The 21,124-nt window shown below is 40.5% G+C and overlaps 1 protein-coding gene across 3 annotated transcripts in view; it reads left to right on the top strand.

The window, feature by feature from the left end:
• Nucleotides 1-21,124, top strand: part of Rsu1 (Ras suppressor protein 1) — a 185,564-nt gene that overhangs the window by 88,486 nt on the left and 75,954 nt on the right. For 2 of the 3 annotated variants that reach the window (XM_035442819.1, XM_027405240.2), the window contains one exon: nt 8,493-8,625. The exons of the other annotated variant lie outside the window; for it this stretch is intronic. In XM_035442819.1, coding sequence (XP_035298710.1) covers nt 8,493-8,625 — 133 coding nt within the window. The remainder of the gene's footprint in view (nt 1-8,492; nt 8,626-21,124) is intronic. 3 annotated transcript variants of the gene reach the window in all.

The following is a 21,124-nucleotide window of genomic DNA, read 5'->3' on the forward strand; positions in this document are numbered from 1 at the left end:
AGTCCTATATATCTAAGTTAAATGGTTGTGGTGAAAATGGGTTGATACCAGCTGTATCAATTCTATAAAAGTGGTTATGCAGAAACATGTTATTCAAATATGCTATTAGTTTATATTGCTTTAATAAATGACTTCTCTCTGGGTTTACACATTACCAGAGACTTCTTTAGGATTGGCATTTCTGGTTTCTCAAGAGGTTGGAAGGAAGCCTTTAGTAGCCCCAAGGGCAAGGGAGTTTGATGAGAAGGAGGATCAAGCTACGGCCAGTGCTCTTGGGGAAGCCAGTCAGTAAGATGTAACAGACCACTGTTGACTAGCAATCTCTCAGTCTTCAAAGAAACAAAATACAACCATTATTTCTAAACTGCATTATAACCTTACTTTATTTTGAGATGGGGTCTTGTTATCTAGGTGACCTGGAACTCCCCTTCTTGCCCAAGAAAGGTCTTCTTGCCTCTGCCTCCTAGGTGCTGAGAGCACAGGCATGCCTGCAGCACCTTGTCACTCTTCATGATCACCAGTCTTTGAGAGTCTAAGAGCAGGACCCAGAAGAATGGCAGCTTGCAGAGTTTACATGTCAGTTACTTGAGGGAACTCAGAGAATGAGGTAAATGTTTGTCAAATGCACGTGGTAGGTTTCACTTAAAATAATAATGAAAGCATGTCCTATAATCCTATGGAGCTTTGCATTCCATAGAACCAGCTCGTGGACAGTTGTTGGCGCACATCCTCAATGCTATCCACTGATGATTATTTTTACTTGGTAGACAGGGAAACTGAAGCTCTGAAGAACACATGATTTGCCTAGTCTCCTGGTCTCTAAGTCAGTGAATGGTGTGTGTTAAACAGAATCTCGGACCACTGAGCTTTTTTTCTATAAGATCTGGCATTATGTGAACAATGCAAGAGAAATCTGCTAAGCAGAAATTGCATTGCTTCCCATGTTCAGAAGAATGATAGGGAGGTCCTAAACAAATGCCAAGTTTAGAAAATGAATTATGCATTAACGGCCAAATCCACTTGCAAAATGAAGCCACTGAGGTGGTCTGCACTGGGGATGCTCACTGCTCTGTTGCTAGGTAATTATACCTGTAAGTGAGCGAGAGCTCCTCCTGTCCCGTATTACTCTGGGCCACAGATATAAAATGGCCAAGAAGAACGTGAGATGGAAACAATGTAAAATGTGATTTTTCTTTATTGGGAAAGGCTTCTGGACCTATTTGCGCCAGCACACCCATAAATCAGGAGCTTCTTTTGTTGGATCCATTTGGCGGTGGTGGGGGAGGTGTATGTCTTGGTTTTGTTTTGTAATCTTTTAAAATTTAGATTATACCCTTTCCCTGGACTAGCTGGGAAGAATAACTGTTTATTTTAGCATACTTGATAAAGCATCCATGCGTCGCATGCCTGAAATGAAGAGAATACACATTTTCCAAACAGGTTGCCCCTGCTCAAGAAAGGCTAAACAGACAACTGGCAGAATGATAGTGTGGCCTTGCATTCCCTGCAGAATAAATCTGAGAGCTGTCAGGCTACATCCTGCCTTACTTTGATTGTGCTGATGATGCCCAGAAAGAAAGGCAACCTGAGACCCAGATTCTCAATCCATTTAGGGCGTGATAGACAGTTGTCTGTAACAGACTGAGTGGGCCACTAGTCTGGTGGTCACAGTGAAGAGAAGATGCCCTCTCTAATATGACGCTCTTCTTTGTAACAGTTACCATGCACTGTGTATTTTTGAATTTGTTTTTGACAAATTCTCTTTCACTGTCCTTTCATCTCTTCATCTTTAATCTTTTTCAAATTATGAAAATTAGCCACACTTGCTACAACATTGCGTACTTGAAAGGGAAAATACGTTATCCCTTTTCCTGCTGGTCATATCTGTGTCTCACCTTAATTTTTCCTGTTCAAGGAAACCAACATTAATACCTTGTGATGTATCCCTTTCTTCTTTTTGTTTTACACATAAAGTTTAATTATACACATATCATGAGGTTATTTTTCTTCTGCCTTTTGTTTTTAAAAAAACGATAATAAGAATACTAGGACTTGGCTGGGCAGCAGTGGTGCATGCCTTCAATCCCAGCACTTGGGAGGCAGGGACAGGTGGATCTCTTTGAATTCAAGGCCAGCCTGGTCTACAAAGCCACACACACAAAGAAACCCTGTCTCCAAAAAAAAAAAAAAAAAAAAAAAAGCAACATGCAACATGGACCTCCATACACTTGACTAATTTAATTGCTAATCACATTTAATAATATCACTGTTTTGTTATCACCTGGTAGTGAGCATTCTAATCTCTGAGATTATTATTACAGATATTTACTTTTGCAGCTTGAGCATCATTTTATAAGCTTTATTATTTTTCATTGAGTAAAATAGAACTGAAAACAGAGCAACTTTTCATAGTCAGCCAGCTATAATCACACATTTCTATAATTACCAGGGTTGCACATTGTAATGAGAATTATAGAGATTTATATGTATAATCTCTCTATGGGACAGCTGCAAACATGGCTTTTTATTGTGTGTTGTCATTGTTTGTCACTAGTTTGCTTGTGAGAATTCAGTTCGGGGGTGTGGGTGGGGTGGGGGTTCAGCTCCTGATGCTCATGAGTTCCTTCATTACTTCACGAGCATCAGTTACCTGGGCTTGGGTAGACTTGGGATCTGAATGATGGACTCCCTAGTCAGCCATGTTTTCTAGTTTGGCCTTGTTTGACTGTGGCCTTAGATTTTTATGAGTGAGGGAGAACCTGACTTTCAGAGTACATTAATTTAAAAGCTCTCCGTGGCATCATTGGGAAATGGGGAGTGAGGAAATGCCATTTTGATGACGTGAAAAATTTACCCAGCTCTCCCCCCTTGCCTTGCTTCCTATGTGATAAACAGTGCTCCCATCTACATGTGTCAGGATCTTGAGTTCTCAGGAAGAATTTTCACAGTATGATTACGGGAAACAACCAATTTCCATAAGTGAAAATGAGCATGCTTATTAATGGGGCCTTGGTTGCCTATTGCATTCAATCACGTTTATAACCAGCAAGGCGAATGATTGTATTGCATGATTTAGAGTTTACACAATTACCACCTCACAGTCAAGCTGGCTGTACTAGGGGCTGGGAAAGAAGCATATGTGGTTCTTTTTTGCAGGTAATAAAATGGAAAATCCAATTTGCAATCGTAGAATAAGCCTCTGAGTGATAAATGATCTTCATAGCAGCATCGGTCAGAGGGTCACTGCTAATCAAGGTGCTGCCTGGCTTCCCCAGTGGCCTGCACCTCCTGACTGAGGAGTGAGCAAACTGAGTTTGTGTCTGGGAGCCAGCCAGCGTGTCTGTAGATGCACCACTTTGGAGCCTATTAGATCCTCTTTGTCACAGTGCTTAATCCTGCTGCCTGGTCCTTGTTAGAACACCACCAGAGCACTGCTCAGCCTTCTAATAAAGGGGCCGGGGGAGGGCTCCTCGCTGGATGCACTGAAGCGTGCAGTGTGAGGGCGATTGTAAGCTGACTGACAGCGGGATGAGATGCTGCCTGCATGCTATTACTTAAAAGGGAACACACCCCAGACAGCTGACAGACGAGCTTCAGCGAGGCGATGGGAACTTGTTGCTAGGCCGATATGAGACAGGTGTCATCTTTTCTCACAGCATAATAGGCCATCTTCACTCTAATTATATTAGCCCTCTTCTGAAATTGCTGCATGCCAGGCTGGTGCAGAGTGAGGTAAGAGAGAACCCAGAGACAGATAGTTCACTGGGCAGATTGCAGCTACACAGAAGCAGGGATTGTGTTAACAACCAGTGACATTAAGTTGAAAAACAAAAGATGCTCATCCCATCATGCCAGGCTCCCATGATAATTCTGAGGCGATGTTGCTCTTTTAGAGTCACCTGTAATTTCCATCCTGGTCCCAGGTAATTGATTCCTCCTTCAAGGTTTATTGTGGACGGTCTATGTGGTCTTCATCATCCTTGCATCAAACAGGAAGGCGATGTTTTGTTTTTCTCTTCGGTGAACTTGAATCATTCTTTTCCATCAGATGTCCCCCCTCCCTCTGTTCTTCTTGGGCTGTGAGGCCCCTGTGTATTTGCTTCAGCAGCACTGTTTAATACTAAAATGACAAAAGATAGGGGCATAGGGTAACGCAGGTCTCCCTCTCCACTGCTCAGCACAGAAAGCAGCACAGCAGAATGGATTCAGAGTGATGGAAATGACGGTGCTGATGAATAATATTCCGTGGTCCTCTCTGCTTCCTCTCACTCTCACACATCAGGTTATGACTCCTTCTCCCTGAAGGGAGAATGTCTAGCTTACGTTCAGCATCTCCTCTGTGCTCCAGTTAGCAGAAGTCGTTAGCAATCCTCTGTGCCTCTCCGTCTCCACTGACAGCACTAAATAGAGACATCACTGGGGACTGACAGATCTCCAGGGGACTCTGGGCTTCAGACAGAAGGGTATGGCTGACCTTTCTTGGCATTATTCCCTTAGGTTTGTCTTCCAAGTGTGGCAGTGAGGGAACATGGGATTTTTGTGCATTATTTTCAGAAGCTTGCAGTTAAAGACTGCAGGGTTTGTATGGCTCTGTCAAGTAGTTAACCAGAGGCTGTGCTATGCTTTAATGTGTTGGTAGTTGGTTGGCAGTAGATTTATTTCCTGCAGAAATATGTACCTGGATCTTAAGTTCAAGGATGCCACACTGAAAGTTTGTTTGTATCATACTTACTGTTTTTTGTTTGTTTGTTTGTTTAGTTTTGTTTTGACACAGAGTCTCTGTATAGGCCAGGCTAGCCTAGAACTCATAATCATCCTACCTCAGTCTTTTTCCCTAGGATTGTTGATGTGAATCACCATGCCAACTTGTCCTTGTGTGTTCAGGTTACTGGGGCAAGCCTTAGACCTCAGCAGAAGGGAGATGGTGATATCATCCAGAGAAAGAAGCCAGCCCCTTTTCCTCCCTGCCTGTGTCAAATTTGAATTTTGAGTTACTGATGCTGGTCCAAGGCATCTTCTTCAGTCTTTGCCATGATCCATGTGCTCTCACACTTACCAAAGGCCCTGAAAATGCAGCACAGTCAGAAATCCTTTGTGCTTCAAGCACAGCTTCTTTATTTAGAATTCCCTGTTCCTCTTTGCAAAGTGATGAAAACCTTATATTCCCATTATCCCTGTCTAAACCACACACTCAAAGGAAGCCAGTGATGACACCTTAATTCATGGTAAGGTATGAATGATGCAATGTCCTGGATACTTGGTCTGCAGAACAGAACTGCACCAAGTGAAATTCACTTGTATTTCCCAGCAGGGTAATCGGCATTAGGGTCAGAAAAGGAAGAGAGTTCTCACAGAATTCCCTCCCACTAGAGGAGTCCCCTTTGTTTAGAAATCAGTTCATACTCTAATTTGGTCAATCTGCAATATTTACCAATTCATCCCCTCCACCTCTATGTTAGTATACCCAGATTCTTCTCCAGCAAATGTTGTTACTTGTTTCATAGGTGACTCCAGGCTGAGTGAGTAGGAAGGACTTAGATGCAGCAAGATGACAATATGTCAGTTTTGGTTACATATCAGATGTGTGTGTTATAGGGGTTTGTTCACCTGCAGCAAGCACCTCCATCCTCAACTTATTAGTGAATTGTTACTGTTACCTGGTACAGGGGACCTTTAATAGATGACTGTGTATCCTAAGGGCTGTGGGTAAAGTATATGTTGTTCAAGGAAGATATAACACATAAGAAATATGGACTTATCTTTAAAAATTTTTTATCACCCTCATATTTAGGATAAGGGGACTCTGGAGAAAATGAGAGAGTGATTTGGGAGAGATGACATAGGAATTTAAAGCCCAGACCATAAGAGAAAACCAGAGTTACAGAAAAATGTAAACAAAAGATTAGTTGCACTCTTAGAACGCCAAAGCACTCCTATCCTGAATGAATGCAAAGATGAGTAGCGTCCTTGCCAATAGGATCAGGCACTGCTTAGCTGAGCATTGTATTTGCAGCTTTTGAACTTCCACTTATTCCAGAAAGCTCCAGACTCATGATATAGAGAACCAAGCTCATTAATTTTCCAAGTAATGTAAAAGATGAGTGATGATGTTTAATCATTAAAATGAGGAAATTGACAATATTGATAATCTTGGAAAGCAATGTATCTGCTTATTTTTGCACTTTACACCAACAAAATCAGTTTCTTTGGAAAGATGTGATGAATTACTTCTCTAATATTTTGTAGTATGTCTTCTTTAAAAGTTATTTGTAAGCTTGTAATGATTTATTTTGTTTTTTTGTTTATTTTTGAGATTTTAATGTAAGTACAATGTTTCTCCCTTTGTCACTTCCAAATCCACCCATACACCCCTCATCCCTCAATATCATGGCCTCTTTTTTCGTATTTTTTAATATTTTTCTTTCTGTTTTTTTTCCTGCTTTTATAACAAAAAGAATAGAAGTATCTATCCTTTGTTATAAAAAGAAACAGTTGTATCCACTTCCTAGTAAAAATTTTTGGAGCTGGAGAGATGGCATAAATAGCAAAGTATATACCCTGTGTGCATGGGGGTCTCAGTTCAAATTCCTAACACCGTGTTAAAAGCTGGGCATGGGTATGATGGTGCATTCTTATACTCCTTATACTGGAGAGAGACAACAGCATAGGGTCTGGCTGGCCAGTGGAGTCAGTTGCCTCCAGGTTCAGTGAGAGATGCCCTGTGCAAAGTAAGGTGGAGAGTGTGGAAGACACCTAACTTTGTCTTCTAGCCTACACACACATGCTTGTGCGTATGTGTGCACCCAGACCCCCCCCCCAACACACACACAATTGTATAAACTACACATCACAAAAGAAAATAATGCTTTGTTGTTTATTCCGTCATTCCCAGAGTTCAGATGTACTAGAAAACTATTTGTGTTGGTCTACCTGCATCTCAAGAATATATTTTCATTGTGCTTACCATCAATTGTCAAAAAATGCCAGTAATGCCTCAGAGCAGGACAGCAGTGTCACTTGAAATGTCTTGAGAAGGGTAATTACTGAGAGTCACTGTTCCAACAGCCCTGGTCTGTAGACTGCAAAACTGAAATTGGACTTGCATAGTGAAACTCAGGAAAGACCTGTGGGGACTATCCAGGTGAAGCCACATTCATTCCTGTTGTGGAAGTGCTGTCTTTGGTCTTGTCTTCCGTATCTGTAGACTGGCAGGCAGGAGGAAGTGCCTTCACATTGCGTTTTCCGTTCTTGAAGATACCAAAAGCTGGGGCTGGGAGAGCAGACTGATCATGAGTAGGTGATATACAAGGGGGGGGGGCACTACTTACTGGCTTCAGTGCTCCATTAACACACATCATTGATCTAGATGGACATTGCAGATGGATTGTTTTGGCCACAGAGAGAAAACAGGGTTTGGAACCAGCTTCAGATTCCTGTGCTGACATTTTCTGATCTTGGGCATATTAGTTCATTCACCCAAATTTCCACTCCCTCACCTATAAAGTGATGTTAATAACTGGCCTTGGGGATTGCTAGAAAATTAAACAAGGAAGTAATTTTCTAAGGTAATTTGTAAACTGATTAGAGTGATACAAGTGTTTAGCCTCCATCATCACTGTGTTAATGCACTCACTTAGGGCTGATTTTCGATGTGTTCATCATGCGTGAGTGATAGATTCAGGGTAACTGGGCTAGTGTAATGTGCTCCTATTGCTTCACTAGGTTTGGGGCTTGATGAAGAAAGTTCTGCTGATCTGATTTGCCTTTGATCCACTAGCACTAGCATCATCTGGGGGTTTCAATGTTATCTTTTCCCTAGATCATTTCTTCTAGAGAATAACTATGTTTTTAATTATGTGCATGGGTGGGTATGTCCACGGGCGAATATGTCCATAGATATGAATGCAAGGTACCCTTAGAAGGCAGAAATGTTGGTTTGCCCTGGAACTGGAGTTAAAGGAGATTGTGAGCCACTTTATGTGGGTGTGGGGAACCAAGCCTGGGCCCTCAGCAAGATCAGTGTCCTAATTGCTGAACCATCTTTCCTGTCAGTCTTTCAATCTTGAACAGACTTTTAGTCTCTGTAGTAAATACCTAGAAAAATAAGACATGCTATACTGGACAAAGCATGTCCTCAGGTTAGTGCTTATGAAACTTCCTATTTCTTCTCCTCATCTGCTCCCCTCCTCCCTCCCTCCCTCTTTCCCTCCCTCCCTGCTTACCTCCCTCCCGCCTTTCCTTCCTCCCTCCCTCCCTTCCTTCCTTCCTTCCTTCCTTCCTTCCTTCCTTCCTTCCTTCCTTCCTCTATTTGGTATCAATTTCTTGGATCAGAAATCACCATCATCATTGCTTATGTGTACCAGTAAGTCTTGGGCTAAGAACTTTAAAAACTAATAAAAAAATGACTTACAACGTACATAAGGATTTTCTCATGCTCACCTTCTTGGATGATAGAACCTTTAGCTTCCTTTTGTGTCTCTTCATCTTTTCAGGCAACTTGGATTTAACGGGTCAGAAGCAGGTCTTCAAAGCAGAGAACAACCCCTGGGTTACCCCAATTGCCGATCAGTTCCAGCTTGGTGTGTCCCATGTTTTTGAATATATCCGCTCTGAAACCTACAAGTAGTAAGTAAACTGTACTTCGCTAAAACATCCAATGGATCTGTAAAATATATATATATATATATATATATATATATATATATATATATATATATTTAAATGTGTTTTTAAAAATCATCTTGGAATATTTTTTCCAGTTTTAGCAGTGAGCACATATCATTGCTAAATGTTTTTCTGAAAACTGTAAGTGGTAATTGTCTTTGATATATGTACAATAATTTTTACTTGACACATTTAAGGGCATTTTTGCCAATTCTGTATAGAGAATATTTAAGGTATTAAATTGGTTGAATATCCATGATACTCCAGGAACTCCAGACACTTTAAGGCCAGAGCACCCTTTTATTGTTCTGGGTAGGAGAATTACAAGTGTTATGAAAAACCTTATTAAGCCATTTGCTTATAAAATCTGTGGAGAATACCAGGACAGCATCTTCCATTGTTTAGAGGGTTTTGCTGTAGTGGGATAACAAGCTCCTATGAAAACAGGACAGACTGAAAATGAGGAGGAAAAAGAAGAAAGAACTAGCCACCTTAGATCATGCCTTCACTATATCTCAGGTCTCCCCTTACGATTAAGGGGAACCATGGGAAGCCCCTCACACAATACCTAGTTAGCTCCACTTTTCCTCCATGTTTCAGGGTTCATGGGGATCATCCCACCTCCCGCCTGCTAGAACTCCCTCTTTCATCTTACCCTAGCTCCTAGTTCCTAAGATGTTCATTTGTCTTGGTGCTTACCTGATTCCTAACGCAGAAGGCTAGTGTAGTTTTAGCCGTCTTCAGAGAGACTTCAGAAAAATCCAGTAGCATTTTAATCTGCTTCTATTTTCAGCTCCAATTCAGCACCTTGACCACTAGAGCAAAGCTGGAATATCAATAAAGGATGCATTCCCTCAAGAGTCTCTTGATTTCTGTTTGAGAATCAAAGAGCCTCACCCCCATTCCCAAGTAAAACATTCTCATCAAGTCTGTACTGGGCCAATGAGTCTGTCTCCATAAAACCAACTGTCATTCTTCAGTCTTCCAGCAAGGGCGCTGTGGAGAAGACTGTGCTAAGTAGAAAGCATTGGGATGGAATGTAGCTCAGTGGCAGAATGGTCCCAGAAGGCAGAATTTACATAGAAAATTGACAAAATGGCACCACTTCCTTGTAGGTAAAGCAACTACAACATGCTTTTTAGATAATACTGAGACATTCATGAAGCAAGCCCTCAGAATAAGGTACGTGTAGGGTACGTTATTGTGTAGGGACTGAACAGGTGTGTGCAATGATTATAGATACAAGATTTTCAAAAATGCAGATATAGCTCAGCCTTGGAAGTTGTTTAGTGAATGAAAATGTGTGAAAATATAATTGCAATTTAACAGATTATTTTATGCTACTTGGTAATTATTGCTATCATGTTTTGTTTTTTTTCCCCTAGCTTATAGCTGATAATTTCTGTTAGCAAATGCAAAGCTATGGGACCTTTTATATGTGGTAATATATGGAAAGGTACCCACACCAGCCTGTATTAATCCAGATGTAGAGGAAACCTTGCTTTTTATTACAGTTAACAACTTTTGATTTACTCTAAATTAATTTATGATTTACGGAAGATTAGAATTCATTGTGTATGAAAGTGCTACTAAGTTGGATTTCATTTATAAAGATTAACTTGTGAGTCCCTGGGGTTTGTCCTACCTCAGAGTCATTATGAGGCAATTAATCACCATTATACATCTTATAAATGGATTCAATTGATTTAAGCCATAGTTAGGATTCTGGATAAAGAAGGGGTAAACTGTTTGCTTAGTTCACTGGTACTTATTTGAAACTTAATACATGATGATTTTGATCAGTAACATATACCTACATATGTGTGTGTGAAAGTATATATGTCAGGAAGGACAAGCTTCTTGACCACCAAGTCCCAGGGCATCACCTCTTTCCACTTCCCCAGTGCTGAGACCACAAGAGTAAGCAGCTCTTCTGTGTGAGTGCTGGGATTTTTCCTCAGCATCATTCTTGACAGAGAACACTTTACCAACTATAATTTCTCCCTAGCCATCCTTATAATTTTTAATAATTACTTTTTTGTCTCTTTCACTTGAGCTGATGTATATTATCTCCTCTATTTAAAAGTACTTATGTGTTTACATATATGTGCCTATATTAATATATGATCACATATTAAAGATACATGTACACATATGAAAGCATAATTCGATTTCAGCATTTGAAATTTGAAGCCCCCCCCCTTTTCCCCTATCCATTTAATCTTTTACCTGGGTAAAAGCAGGAAAGAATTAGAGAACATTCCAGAGAGTTTTGTTTTCATGCTGGTCCTTGAAAAACTTTCCCAGTACCCTTGGCATTTTCAAGCACGTCCTCAAGCAGGTCTGGATATAGGGAAATGACAACTGAGAAGCTGGATCATCTGATTTATAGGCTCTGGTGGACTATGAGAAGAGACATGGACACTTTAATGAACAGGGAATTTGGTGCTTGGGAAGAAATGAAACTCTAGGTTCTTAGAGATGATTTCACTTGATGCAGAAAGGAGCTTGGCCAGTGAAGCAGGAACAAGAGCAGTAGGTGTTGGCAGCTAGGATGTTGATTTGTTTTTTTCAGTTTGTGTTTGTGTGTGTGTGTGTGTGTGTGTGTGTGTGTGTGTGTGTTTATGACACATATGCAGAGGTCAGAGGACAACTCTAAGGAATGGGTCCTCACCTATTGTAGTCTCCAGTAATTGAATTCCAGCTGTTAGACCTGTGTACAAGCCCCTCTATCCAGTGAGCCATCCCATGAGCCATCTCACCAGCCCTGCCTGCCACATGGCTCTTCAGAGATGTTCTGAAGGATATACTTTGGGCGTTCATTGCATCTTAGCCATTTCTCAGGTGGAGACTGCTCTGTGTTCACCTGTCTTCTTCCTTCAAGGAGAACATACTGACTGTTGTCATTGCATTGCCCATTATGTCTCAGTCTGCTGTTAATGTAAAACCAGTGGCTGAGTCTGGTAGCATTTTCATTGTGTTGTTGAGTCACACATCACCTTTTAACTCTTTAGCATAGTAAAGATAGACCTATTTATTTCTATTTGACTTCTTTTATTTCTGTGGAATTTTGATAGACTCATCACTGCTTGTTATGTTTTCAGAAGGTAGATTTTTTTTTCCTGCTGCAGGAGCAGCCAGGTTGAAGTCTGAGCCCTTGACAAGATCCACTGTGAAAGGTAGTGGCTCACACTTCCCACATTTTCATCTAGGCCTGCACGCAGGGATGGCAGCCATTTTAAAAGCTGACAAGTTCACTCTTGTCAACAAGTTAACAAAAGAAGACATTTGACAAATGCTGGGCTGAAAACGTGTTAGTTGAAAGAGGCCTTTGGAACATGGGTGTCCCCATGAAGGGTGCAATTTGCAGAGCTTGGCAAGCCTCATTCCCAACCTGGGTTGTCACAAAAGATGCTTCTTCCTCATACTTCTACCATTTGGAAACATGCCTCCTCAGGGGATTCTTTATTCAGATGAGTAAATGGAAACAGAACTTGAGGGCTGGTGGCAATTATGAAAAAAAGAAAAAAAAAAAAAAACACCAAGCATTTATTTGTCTTCACTAGGAATCCAGCAAAACCAGTCATCTTGTTTGATTTATGAGGACTAGTTATTTTATATGCATGTAGAATTAAAACAAAGTTACCTTTCCTTTTGCACTGTAGGCAAACCTGTCCCAGGGTATAATGGACATAAATGGGCTTTATTAATCAGCTACCACATCTTCTAATACTGCTAAATCAGCAGCCTAGAAGTTAAGTCACCAATGCAACTGGTACCCAGTCTCTTGATCCTTACCAAAGCATCTGGTACCCAGACTATGACCCCTTACCTATGTATCTGAAATCCAGACTGTAGCCCCTTACCTATGCATCTGGGATGCAGAATGTGGGCTCTTTCACTCTAAGACAACCACATGTAGCAGGCAATCACATCTAAACAAAACTCTATAAGCCTTTTAGGTTTTTCTTGTTTGTTGTAAATGGATACACAAAGCTAGCAGATGGTTTTATGAATATCTTCAGAAAGACCAGGGAGAAAGTTGAACCACCAGGACCTTTTGTTTCCCTCCGTGAATTTTACACCCTGGTAATCAGTATGAGAACATTATAGCCCTTTTTTTTTTTTTTTAGTTGTATCTGAAAATAACTCCAAATAAGCCACATGAAAACAATATTTCTATACAGTATATATGAACAGGAAGGATCATTTTTTCCCTTAAAGCTTTGATATAGATTGTTTTTAATCTTCAAAATTCTACCCCTAGTCATTTATATTTCCTTTACAGTGGCTACATATGTGTGGTTGGTTTCCTACTTAAATTTAATAAATATATCGTTGTATTTCCCCCATAATATACAATGAGGTTCAAACTTTTGACATCTCTAGTCCAGTTTGTCTGCAGATATGTTACCTTTAACAAGGATTGCTACAGGCAGTCAGTGGTGGCACACACCTTCATCCCAGCACTCAGGAGGTAGAGATAGGCAGCTATCTGTAAGCTCAAGGCCAGCCTGGTCTTTAGAGCTAGTTCCAGGATGACCAGGGCTACACAGTGAAACCCTGTCTCAAAACACAAACCAACCAACCAACCCAAGGGAAGGAGGGGTTGCTACAAAGTATCAAAGAAAAAAGAGAAAGCCATTAAAGGTATTATATTTTAGGTAGGATTGTATCACATCTCCTCACAGCAAAGGCAAAAGGAGAGCATCTTCAGGACATGTAGGTGGAGTTAGGAGGCCATTGTCTGTCAAACCTCAGACAAGTTGCAACTGACCCTTTGCATGAGTCCGCAGAGGCAGCCTCCCATCCAAGTTGACCTTCGAGAAGTTTTTAAACCTTGCTGATTTGTACAAGAGACCCATCCCCTTAAGCCACCCAGAGCCAGAGATGGCATCTCCACATCTTCTTACCAAACAGTGTGCCTTATGCAGCACCAATCATAACCCTTCACTAACAAGTGATGGCGGTACTTATGTCTGTTTGGGGTTAACTTGTAGACATATGGACAGGTACAAATTAAATCCTCTTGAACAAATCAGAACTCAGTGCTCAGCATGGCTTTGTGCACATTGTAAGAAGGAGCAGTTCCACTTTCCATAGGTAAGCAGCTCTGATCGGCCATGTTCTGTCCACTGTGATGTTTTGTGTGCTATGGACGCACAATGATGGGGACAAGCAGTTGGACTTAACCCCCTTGAAATTGTGAACCAGAATAAATCTTTTCTCCCTTTAAGTTGATTTCTCAGGCATAGAGATGAGGAAATGACTGTTGTAGAAGTGAATCTAAGCTGCAGATCTGCTCTGAACCTTCAGTAGCCAGATTTCAAGATAGCCCCCTGTTTTTTCTTCCCACTTGGTGTTCACAACTTGTACCATTGTGTGTCTCTCATAAATGAATAAAGCAGAATAGTTTATCACTGCCAGAGAGAAAAACAAAGGAAACATAATGATAGCTAAGAGAGTTAAGAATCATCATGATATTGGTAACTATGAGGGTTGGTTTCAAGACCAAAGAGTCAATCATTTGAAAGCATAAAAGCATCATTACCATCTTTCTTAAGTTTTAATATCCTCCATGTTGTAAAACTTCCAAGGACATTTCCAAGATTGCTTGCAGAGCTGGAGTGACAACTCTGCAATTAAGAGCCTTCTCTCAGAATACCTGGGTTCGGTTCCCAGAACATACAGGGTGGCATCCAATGGCCTGCAACTGCAGGTCCATGGGATCATACAATCTGTTTTGGTTTCTGCAGGCTCCTGCACACATGGGCACGTGAACTCATCAAAGCAAACACCCATGTACATTAAATAAAAAAATACATAGATGAATCTTTTTTTAAAAGATTGTATGAGTCTGTTTTCCTGATGAATGATCCTATTTCTCTCTAAATAAATGTTACTCTCTTAGAGCATGACTAAGTTGATTTTGTTCTAGGGTGACAGCTTTAAATCATAAAATCTCATAGCTTTTATTTTTCCCCACGTAGCAAATGGACTGTGAGCACAGAGTTCAAGAATGTTGATGTCAGTCTTTGGTTTAGTTGGTCAACTCTTTCTGTATCTGGTCATAGTTGTTAATTGTATTACTAAATTAGTACTTTCCCTTCAAGTGTAACAGGAAACATATAGACTGTTTGAGGAAAAATATGTGATTTTTTTTCTCTCCCATTTTTTTGGAAGATCACTTAATATGTTTGCATTTGAAGGATTTTTTTTTCCTTTCTGCTTTGTGTCTTAGAACTATTAAGTTTCACACATAACTGATATTCTTTCTTTGGGCATAGTCACAATTTAGTCTGTGACAGGTTTTTTTCTTCTTTTAAACATGTTTATGAAGGTTTTGTTTTCTGTACTCTTGTGTAAAATGATTCGGTTTTTATAAAGGAAGGTGCTTTCCGTTTGACATTTCCTATGCCCTGATATTTTGTGAGTGACATTTGACATTCTACACCCACCACAGCTATGAAGCCCAAAAGTGAACCTTCCTACACTTAAAAAAACTTCCTTTCCAATCTTGCTGGCGAGCTAGATGGCATCTGTACAGGATGTCACTTGATAATATCCTATTTCAGAATACTTTCTATAATAATATCCTATTACAGAATACTTTCTCATGTGCTTAGACAGAAATCCAGACTTTGGAAATGGTCCCTTCTGATGCCCACATTGACCCTTGTGGTGTTTCTTCGGGTCATGTAGTATGGTCAGGCCTTGAGGGCACTGCTTTCCTGATATTCTGCAGGGATCTGGTGGTACCAGGGTTGACAAGAGGTGAAGCTCTGTACTTTGTAACTTTTCTCAGTGATTCCTGCAGCTGTCATTAGAGATTCCCGGTTAACCACTAGAGGACCAAGGTGGAGCACACAACTGCTCTATCAGTGAGATGTTTATTCTGAACTTTGCCAGAGTGCATAGACTTGACATTTGAAAGTGTGGAGTAGGCTCGTCTGCTTCCACCTCCTTCTCTCCCCCTTTCACTTCCTCTCCCTCTCCTTTCTTGTCTCCCATCCCATTCCTCTTTTCCCCGCCCGTCCCTTCGCTTTCCCTCTCCTTTCTTCTCGTTCTTCTTCCCTTCTCTTCTTCCTTTTCTCCCTCCTCTTCTGCTTCAGTCTCCTCTCCATCCTTCATTCCTTCCTTCTTCTCCTCTTCCTTCCTCCTCCTCTCTGTCCTTTTGCTTCAGTGTCCCTCCCCTTCCTGTTTCTCTCTCCCCTTCACTCCCTCTCTTGATTGTTGATCTCCTGACTTGCACTGAGCATGTGTATTGCCTGTGATGTGTGGCATGCCACACTATGATATTAATTTAAGATTAGTATAATACATAAAATTCCTCACACTTGACAGAAAATACACACCAACTAGATTCTATCCGCATTCCCCAAAGGAAATAATGTCAGGTGACTTCCTATTCAAGGGGAACTGTTTTGAGTTCCATGATTTGATAGTAGTCACTTGATATAATCACATTGACCTATAAGATATTGGCATCTTCAGTGACAAAGACAGCCCTCCATATTGATAATCTTTCTCAGCTTCCCCAATCTTAGCACTCAATGCTTGATGCTTTCTATCCAACTACAATGAATTATTGCTTGAATTTGCTTTTTTTTATTTGAGAGATAAATTAAAAAGTGGCACTTTTATAATCAAACTAAACTGCCTCTGGTTTCCATTCTCTACACACTTGTATCTTATTTTATTGCATGCTAGCTTTTTACTGAACTCCAATCTCTTATTCTGGTTGGGCATTGTTGGAGGTGTCATTTATTTATTACTATTATTTTTGGCAGTTAAGTGTTCTTCCTTGCTGTCAGGCATTTGGGATCAGAATAAATTATGTTATGAAAGAAGTTTCAATCAATTTTATCAGATAAAAAACTTAAACATAAGTTATATTCACAGGCTTTTGTCAGGGTTCCAATTTACTCATCAAGCATCAGGGGATCATTTTTTTTATGTTTTATTCTGTTGTGCTTTTATATTATTTCACATGTGATTTTAAGATTTATGTTTTTAAAAATGTTTGTGGTAAAGACAATAGCTTCCCATTATTATAGGGTTTTTTGTTTTGGTTTGGTTTGGTTTGGTTTGGTTTTGGTTTTTTGAGACAAGGTTTCTCTGTGTAGCTTTGGAGCCTATCCTGGCACTCACTTTGGAGACCAGGCTGGCCTCGAACTCACAGAGATCCTCCTGCCTTTGTCTCCCGAGTGCTGGGTATTTTTTAACTAGCTTCACAATAGTAATATGTGAAGCCCATATTAGTATTGCAATAATTCTCTTTAAAAATCTTCAATATGCAAGCATATACTTCAGCCTCTGCTAAATTAGATGTGGTTGTTCAGTGGTTGGATCAGTTACCGTTGAGAGTTTTGGGTTATTTTGCATGGTAGTTAAATGAATGGCTACTCTGGCTTTTAAAAAATATTATTATTTTGCATTTTCATGGAGTTTTCTTCCCTGATAATTTTACCTTAACTATTGGCATTAGCTTACTGGCATTGGCATTGGCATCTAGCTTACCATAATGGAAGCCAGATGTCCCAGGTCAGCTATCAGTGGGGTTGGTTTCTTCTGAGGGCCAGGAGGGTCTGTTCAAGCCTGTTGCCCTGGCATGTGGATTCCGCTCTTCCCTGCTGTGTGGATGGGTTCTTCCTCTCACCCTGCTGGATGGGTGGCTCTCTTTCCCTGTTCTCTTCACCTATTTTCCCCTCTATGAACTTCTGCCTCTGTGACCAAATTTATTATTAAAAAAAATAATAAACAGTAGAGTCTGCTGGGTTTAGACCTATCCTAATGGTGTTGTTTTGTTTTTTTTTTTAACTTGATTTCTTCTATAACAAACCTGTGTTCAAATATGGTCGGTCACATTCTGAATTTATGGTAGGATTTAGTAGATCTTCAACAAATAATAAGGCTTATGGGAGAGAACATTCCTCCCCACTCCATAACACTGTTGTTATTCAAATGCCACAAAATAGAATGCAACTCTCCATCAGTTCATCCTACCATCTCCTCTGTGTTCTTCCATTGCTTTCCCACCCGTGCCTCCTCAAGTGTGACGTTCAGAGTTCTGTGTCCCTCCAGAGCACAGCACTCACCATATTTTGTTATAGGATGACTCCCACAAGGTTTTGATACAGGCAAATGGTTTAGTGCCTCACTATTAAGCTTTTTAAGAATAAATCTTGTCAAAGTCCAAGCTGGTCTGAATCTGAAGCTACCTTGTGAATGATAGGAAGCTAAGAGAATCCCCGTTTTTAGCTAGAGGATTTGAGAGGGAAAATTTCATAGAACACTACCCACTGGGCACCATTCTGTTTCGTATATAAGGAATATATTAGTTTCTTTTCTTGTCCCAATGACCAAGTATCTGATAGATAACATAAAAGGCAGCATTTTTTGCTCAAGATTGGTTTCTGGGATGCCAGCCTATCATGACACAGGGACAATGGCAGAGCAAAGCAGTTCACAGCATGATGGCCAAGGAACAGAGATGGTTGCCATGCTTGCCTGACTGGCTTTTTCCCTTGTTCCTTTTCACTCTGTTCAGGTCCCAGCCTGTGAGACTGACACCACCTACATTCAGTGTGTGTCCTCACCCTTTAGTCTTCTGTAGAAGTGCTATAACAGATACGCCTGCAGGTGTCCCTCAGTCTCCTGGGTGTTTCTAAATAAACCAAGATGACCACACCAATGTACAGACAGAAAGATTCACTCTGTAGGGCTTTTGTATCACCTGAACTCTCCCAGTAGACATGGACTCCTGTTTCTGGGGGTGTTTCAACCCTATCTGACACCCATTGGATTCTCTTCTGTAAGTGCAGAGGCAGCAGTCTGTCTCAGCTTGAACTCCCAATACTTATAACTGGAGCCCTCACACTTTTTAAAATCATCATTCCACTTTGACTTATGAGATCCCTGGGTGAATGGCCAAGATCAAGAGCACTATAGAGTTCTCTTCTCCTGTTACTAAATGACTTTGCTTTCCCTAATGCAGTCATTTCAAAGATAGAGGACTTATGATTTTCATGATGTCATAAAAAAGACTCTACTGTGAAACCTGAAGACATAAAAAAGAAGAAAGGCTCTGGATAGTGATTCTCTTTATTTAGTTATTTAATGATAGGCTTACTTTTCAAGTCAAGAAACAACACATGAATTTTAAGGAGAATAATTATAGCCTATGGTGGTCTTAGAGGTAGCTTCAAGGAAGAGTTGGAGAAATAGTTCAGTCTCTAAAGTGCTTGATAACCTAAATTCAAGCCCCAGAACACAGATTAAAAAGAGGGGAGTGGTTCACACATTTAATCCCAGCACTTGGGAGGCAAAAGCAGGTGGATCTTTGTGAACTTGAGGCCAGCCTGGTCTGCAAAGCGAGTTCAAGGACAGCAAGGGCTCTGTTAAAAAGAGAAGCTCTCTCTCAAACAAAACAAAAAAGAACAAAAAGCTGAGTGAGGTTCCTTGCCCTGTCTTATAATAAATAGATGCCTGGAGCTTTCTAGATAGGCAGCCTAGCACACTTGGTAAGTTCCCAGGGCAGTGAGAGGCCATGCCTCAAAAACAAGGCAGACAACACCTGAGAAACTGTAACCATGATAGACCTGTGGCCTTCACCTACTCATATGCATATGTATGCACACAACTCCCCCCCCCCACACACACACACACACTCGGTGGCTTCTATCTCAATTCTGCATTGACGAATGACCTCACGAAGCCTCTGCATCTTTAGTGAGGTAGTTTCTAACTACATCTTCTTTTAGGATCATTCCAGCAGCTATTTCTGAGTTCTTTATTATTCTAGAAAATGTGCTTTATTGTTATACCAATTCATTATTTTTTTAAACACAGTTTAATTCTTGGTTTTAACACCCAATCTGTATTTCCTTTATTGATTTTTTTTTTTTAGCAAAGGAAGACAATGATGACCCCAAATATAAATTGTTACAGGAAAATGAATACAAGATAAAATTACCAGATCAACCTTTTTATTCTATACTTTATGGAATATATAATATATGCTTGGCAGTAACTTATTCTTACACATGAATTCCTGACACTTTCGATTCGTCAGACTTATTAATCAATGCAGTCAGCACCAGAGCAATTTTATGAGACTTACCAGTCATCAAAAATTTATTATCAGATAAATCAAAGAAACAACGAGCATCTTAATAGGGTAGAGAAAGAGGCATGTAAAGGACCATTTAAGGCTGTGCTTTTTGTCAGTTGTGTGTGATATTTACAACCAATATCAGAGAACTTACTTGTAATTTCACACACGCAGTCAGCAGGGCAATCGTTGTCTTCTCGGGTGCAGCATTTCTGTTTTTCTCCAGAAGAATATTGTTCTTGGCTTAACTATTAACCTCAGAATGCTGAGTAAACGGGAGATAGGAAGCATCATTTCCAGTGTGGTACAGGCAAGAGAATCTGTCCTGTCTTCTGAATTTCATCACAGAATGAAGGGGGTCGGGCCTTGGGCCATGGCGGCAAAGGCATAAGAAGGAAGGGGTGGTATTTAGATTGCCTTCCATGGAGATGTATTTCATATGTTCCTTCTGAACAATGGAAGCTGACTTCGGTTTACCAGATTTTCATGTTCTTTGGAAGGTGTATTTAAAGATTTTGCTCTGCGGTGTGGGAAGAGCTACTTGGAAAGGGATTTCTCTGTTATCCCCAACCCTATCTTGAATGAATCAGTACCTCGTGATCCTCAGGACAAAGGGACCATGGAAGTTGGGCCCAGCTGGCATGACAGAGCCTTTATGTAGACAGAGCCTCAGGGGCTAGACCGTGGATGACAGGGCTGTGACATATCCCGTGATAGATACCTAATTTCTACCACAGATCTACACGCAGACTGAGGTCTCTGCTTACAGTGTCCTCTATTTCCATCTTTGCCTATGGAATGCTCAAGTTATTCAGTTTTCAGCCTAAATTTTGCTTCCCTGGAGCCATTGCTACCTGTCTGCTGTAGGGCCCTTTTAATATTTCTTCGGGGCCTTTCCTTTTCTTGGTAGCAATCTTCATGATTGCTATAATATGTAAATTTTTACCAGGTACCAGACTTACTTCTTACATATTTCGTGTACTATTCATTACTGTGAATACTACACATACCTTGGGAGTGATGTGTACACACACACACACACACACACACACACACACACACACACACACACCCCACACACTTTCTTTCTGAAAGTGAGACCCATGATTTCCTGATTATGTAGCTTTACATGTGGTGTGTGCTCAGTGACTCAATATGTAAATGAACAATGCAGAGGAGTCTTTGACAGGTCACCATGCTGTCTTCAAGATAACAACACTCTGAGGTCTGAAGTAGACAAAGGGTATAGTACTTGGTTTGATTTTTCAGGGAGACACTAAATAATACTTTAAACATGAAAAAATGTGTTCTCAGTATGTTGTATGAAGCACATCCTGTGTTCTTCTC

Source organism: Cricetulus griseus, chromosome 3, assembly GCF_003668045.3.
Source record: "Cricetulus griseus strain 17A/GY chromosome 3, alternate assembly CriGri-PICRH-1.0, whole genome shotgun sequence".
NCBI classification, from domain to species: domain Eukaryota; kingdom Metazoa; phylum Chordata; class Mammalia; order Rodentia; family Cricetidae; genus Cricetulus; species Cricetulus griseus.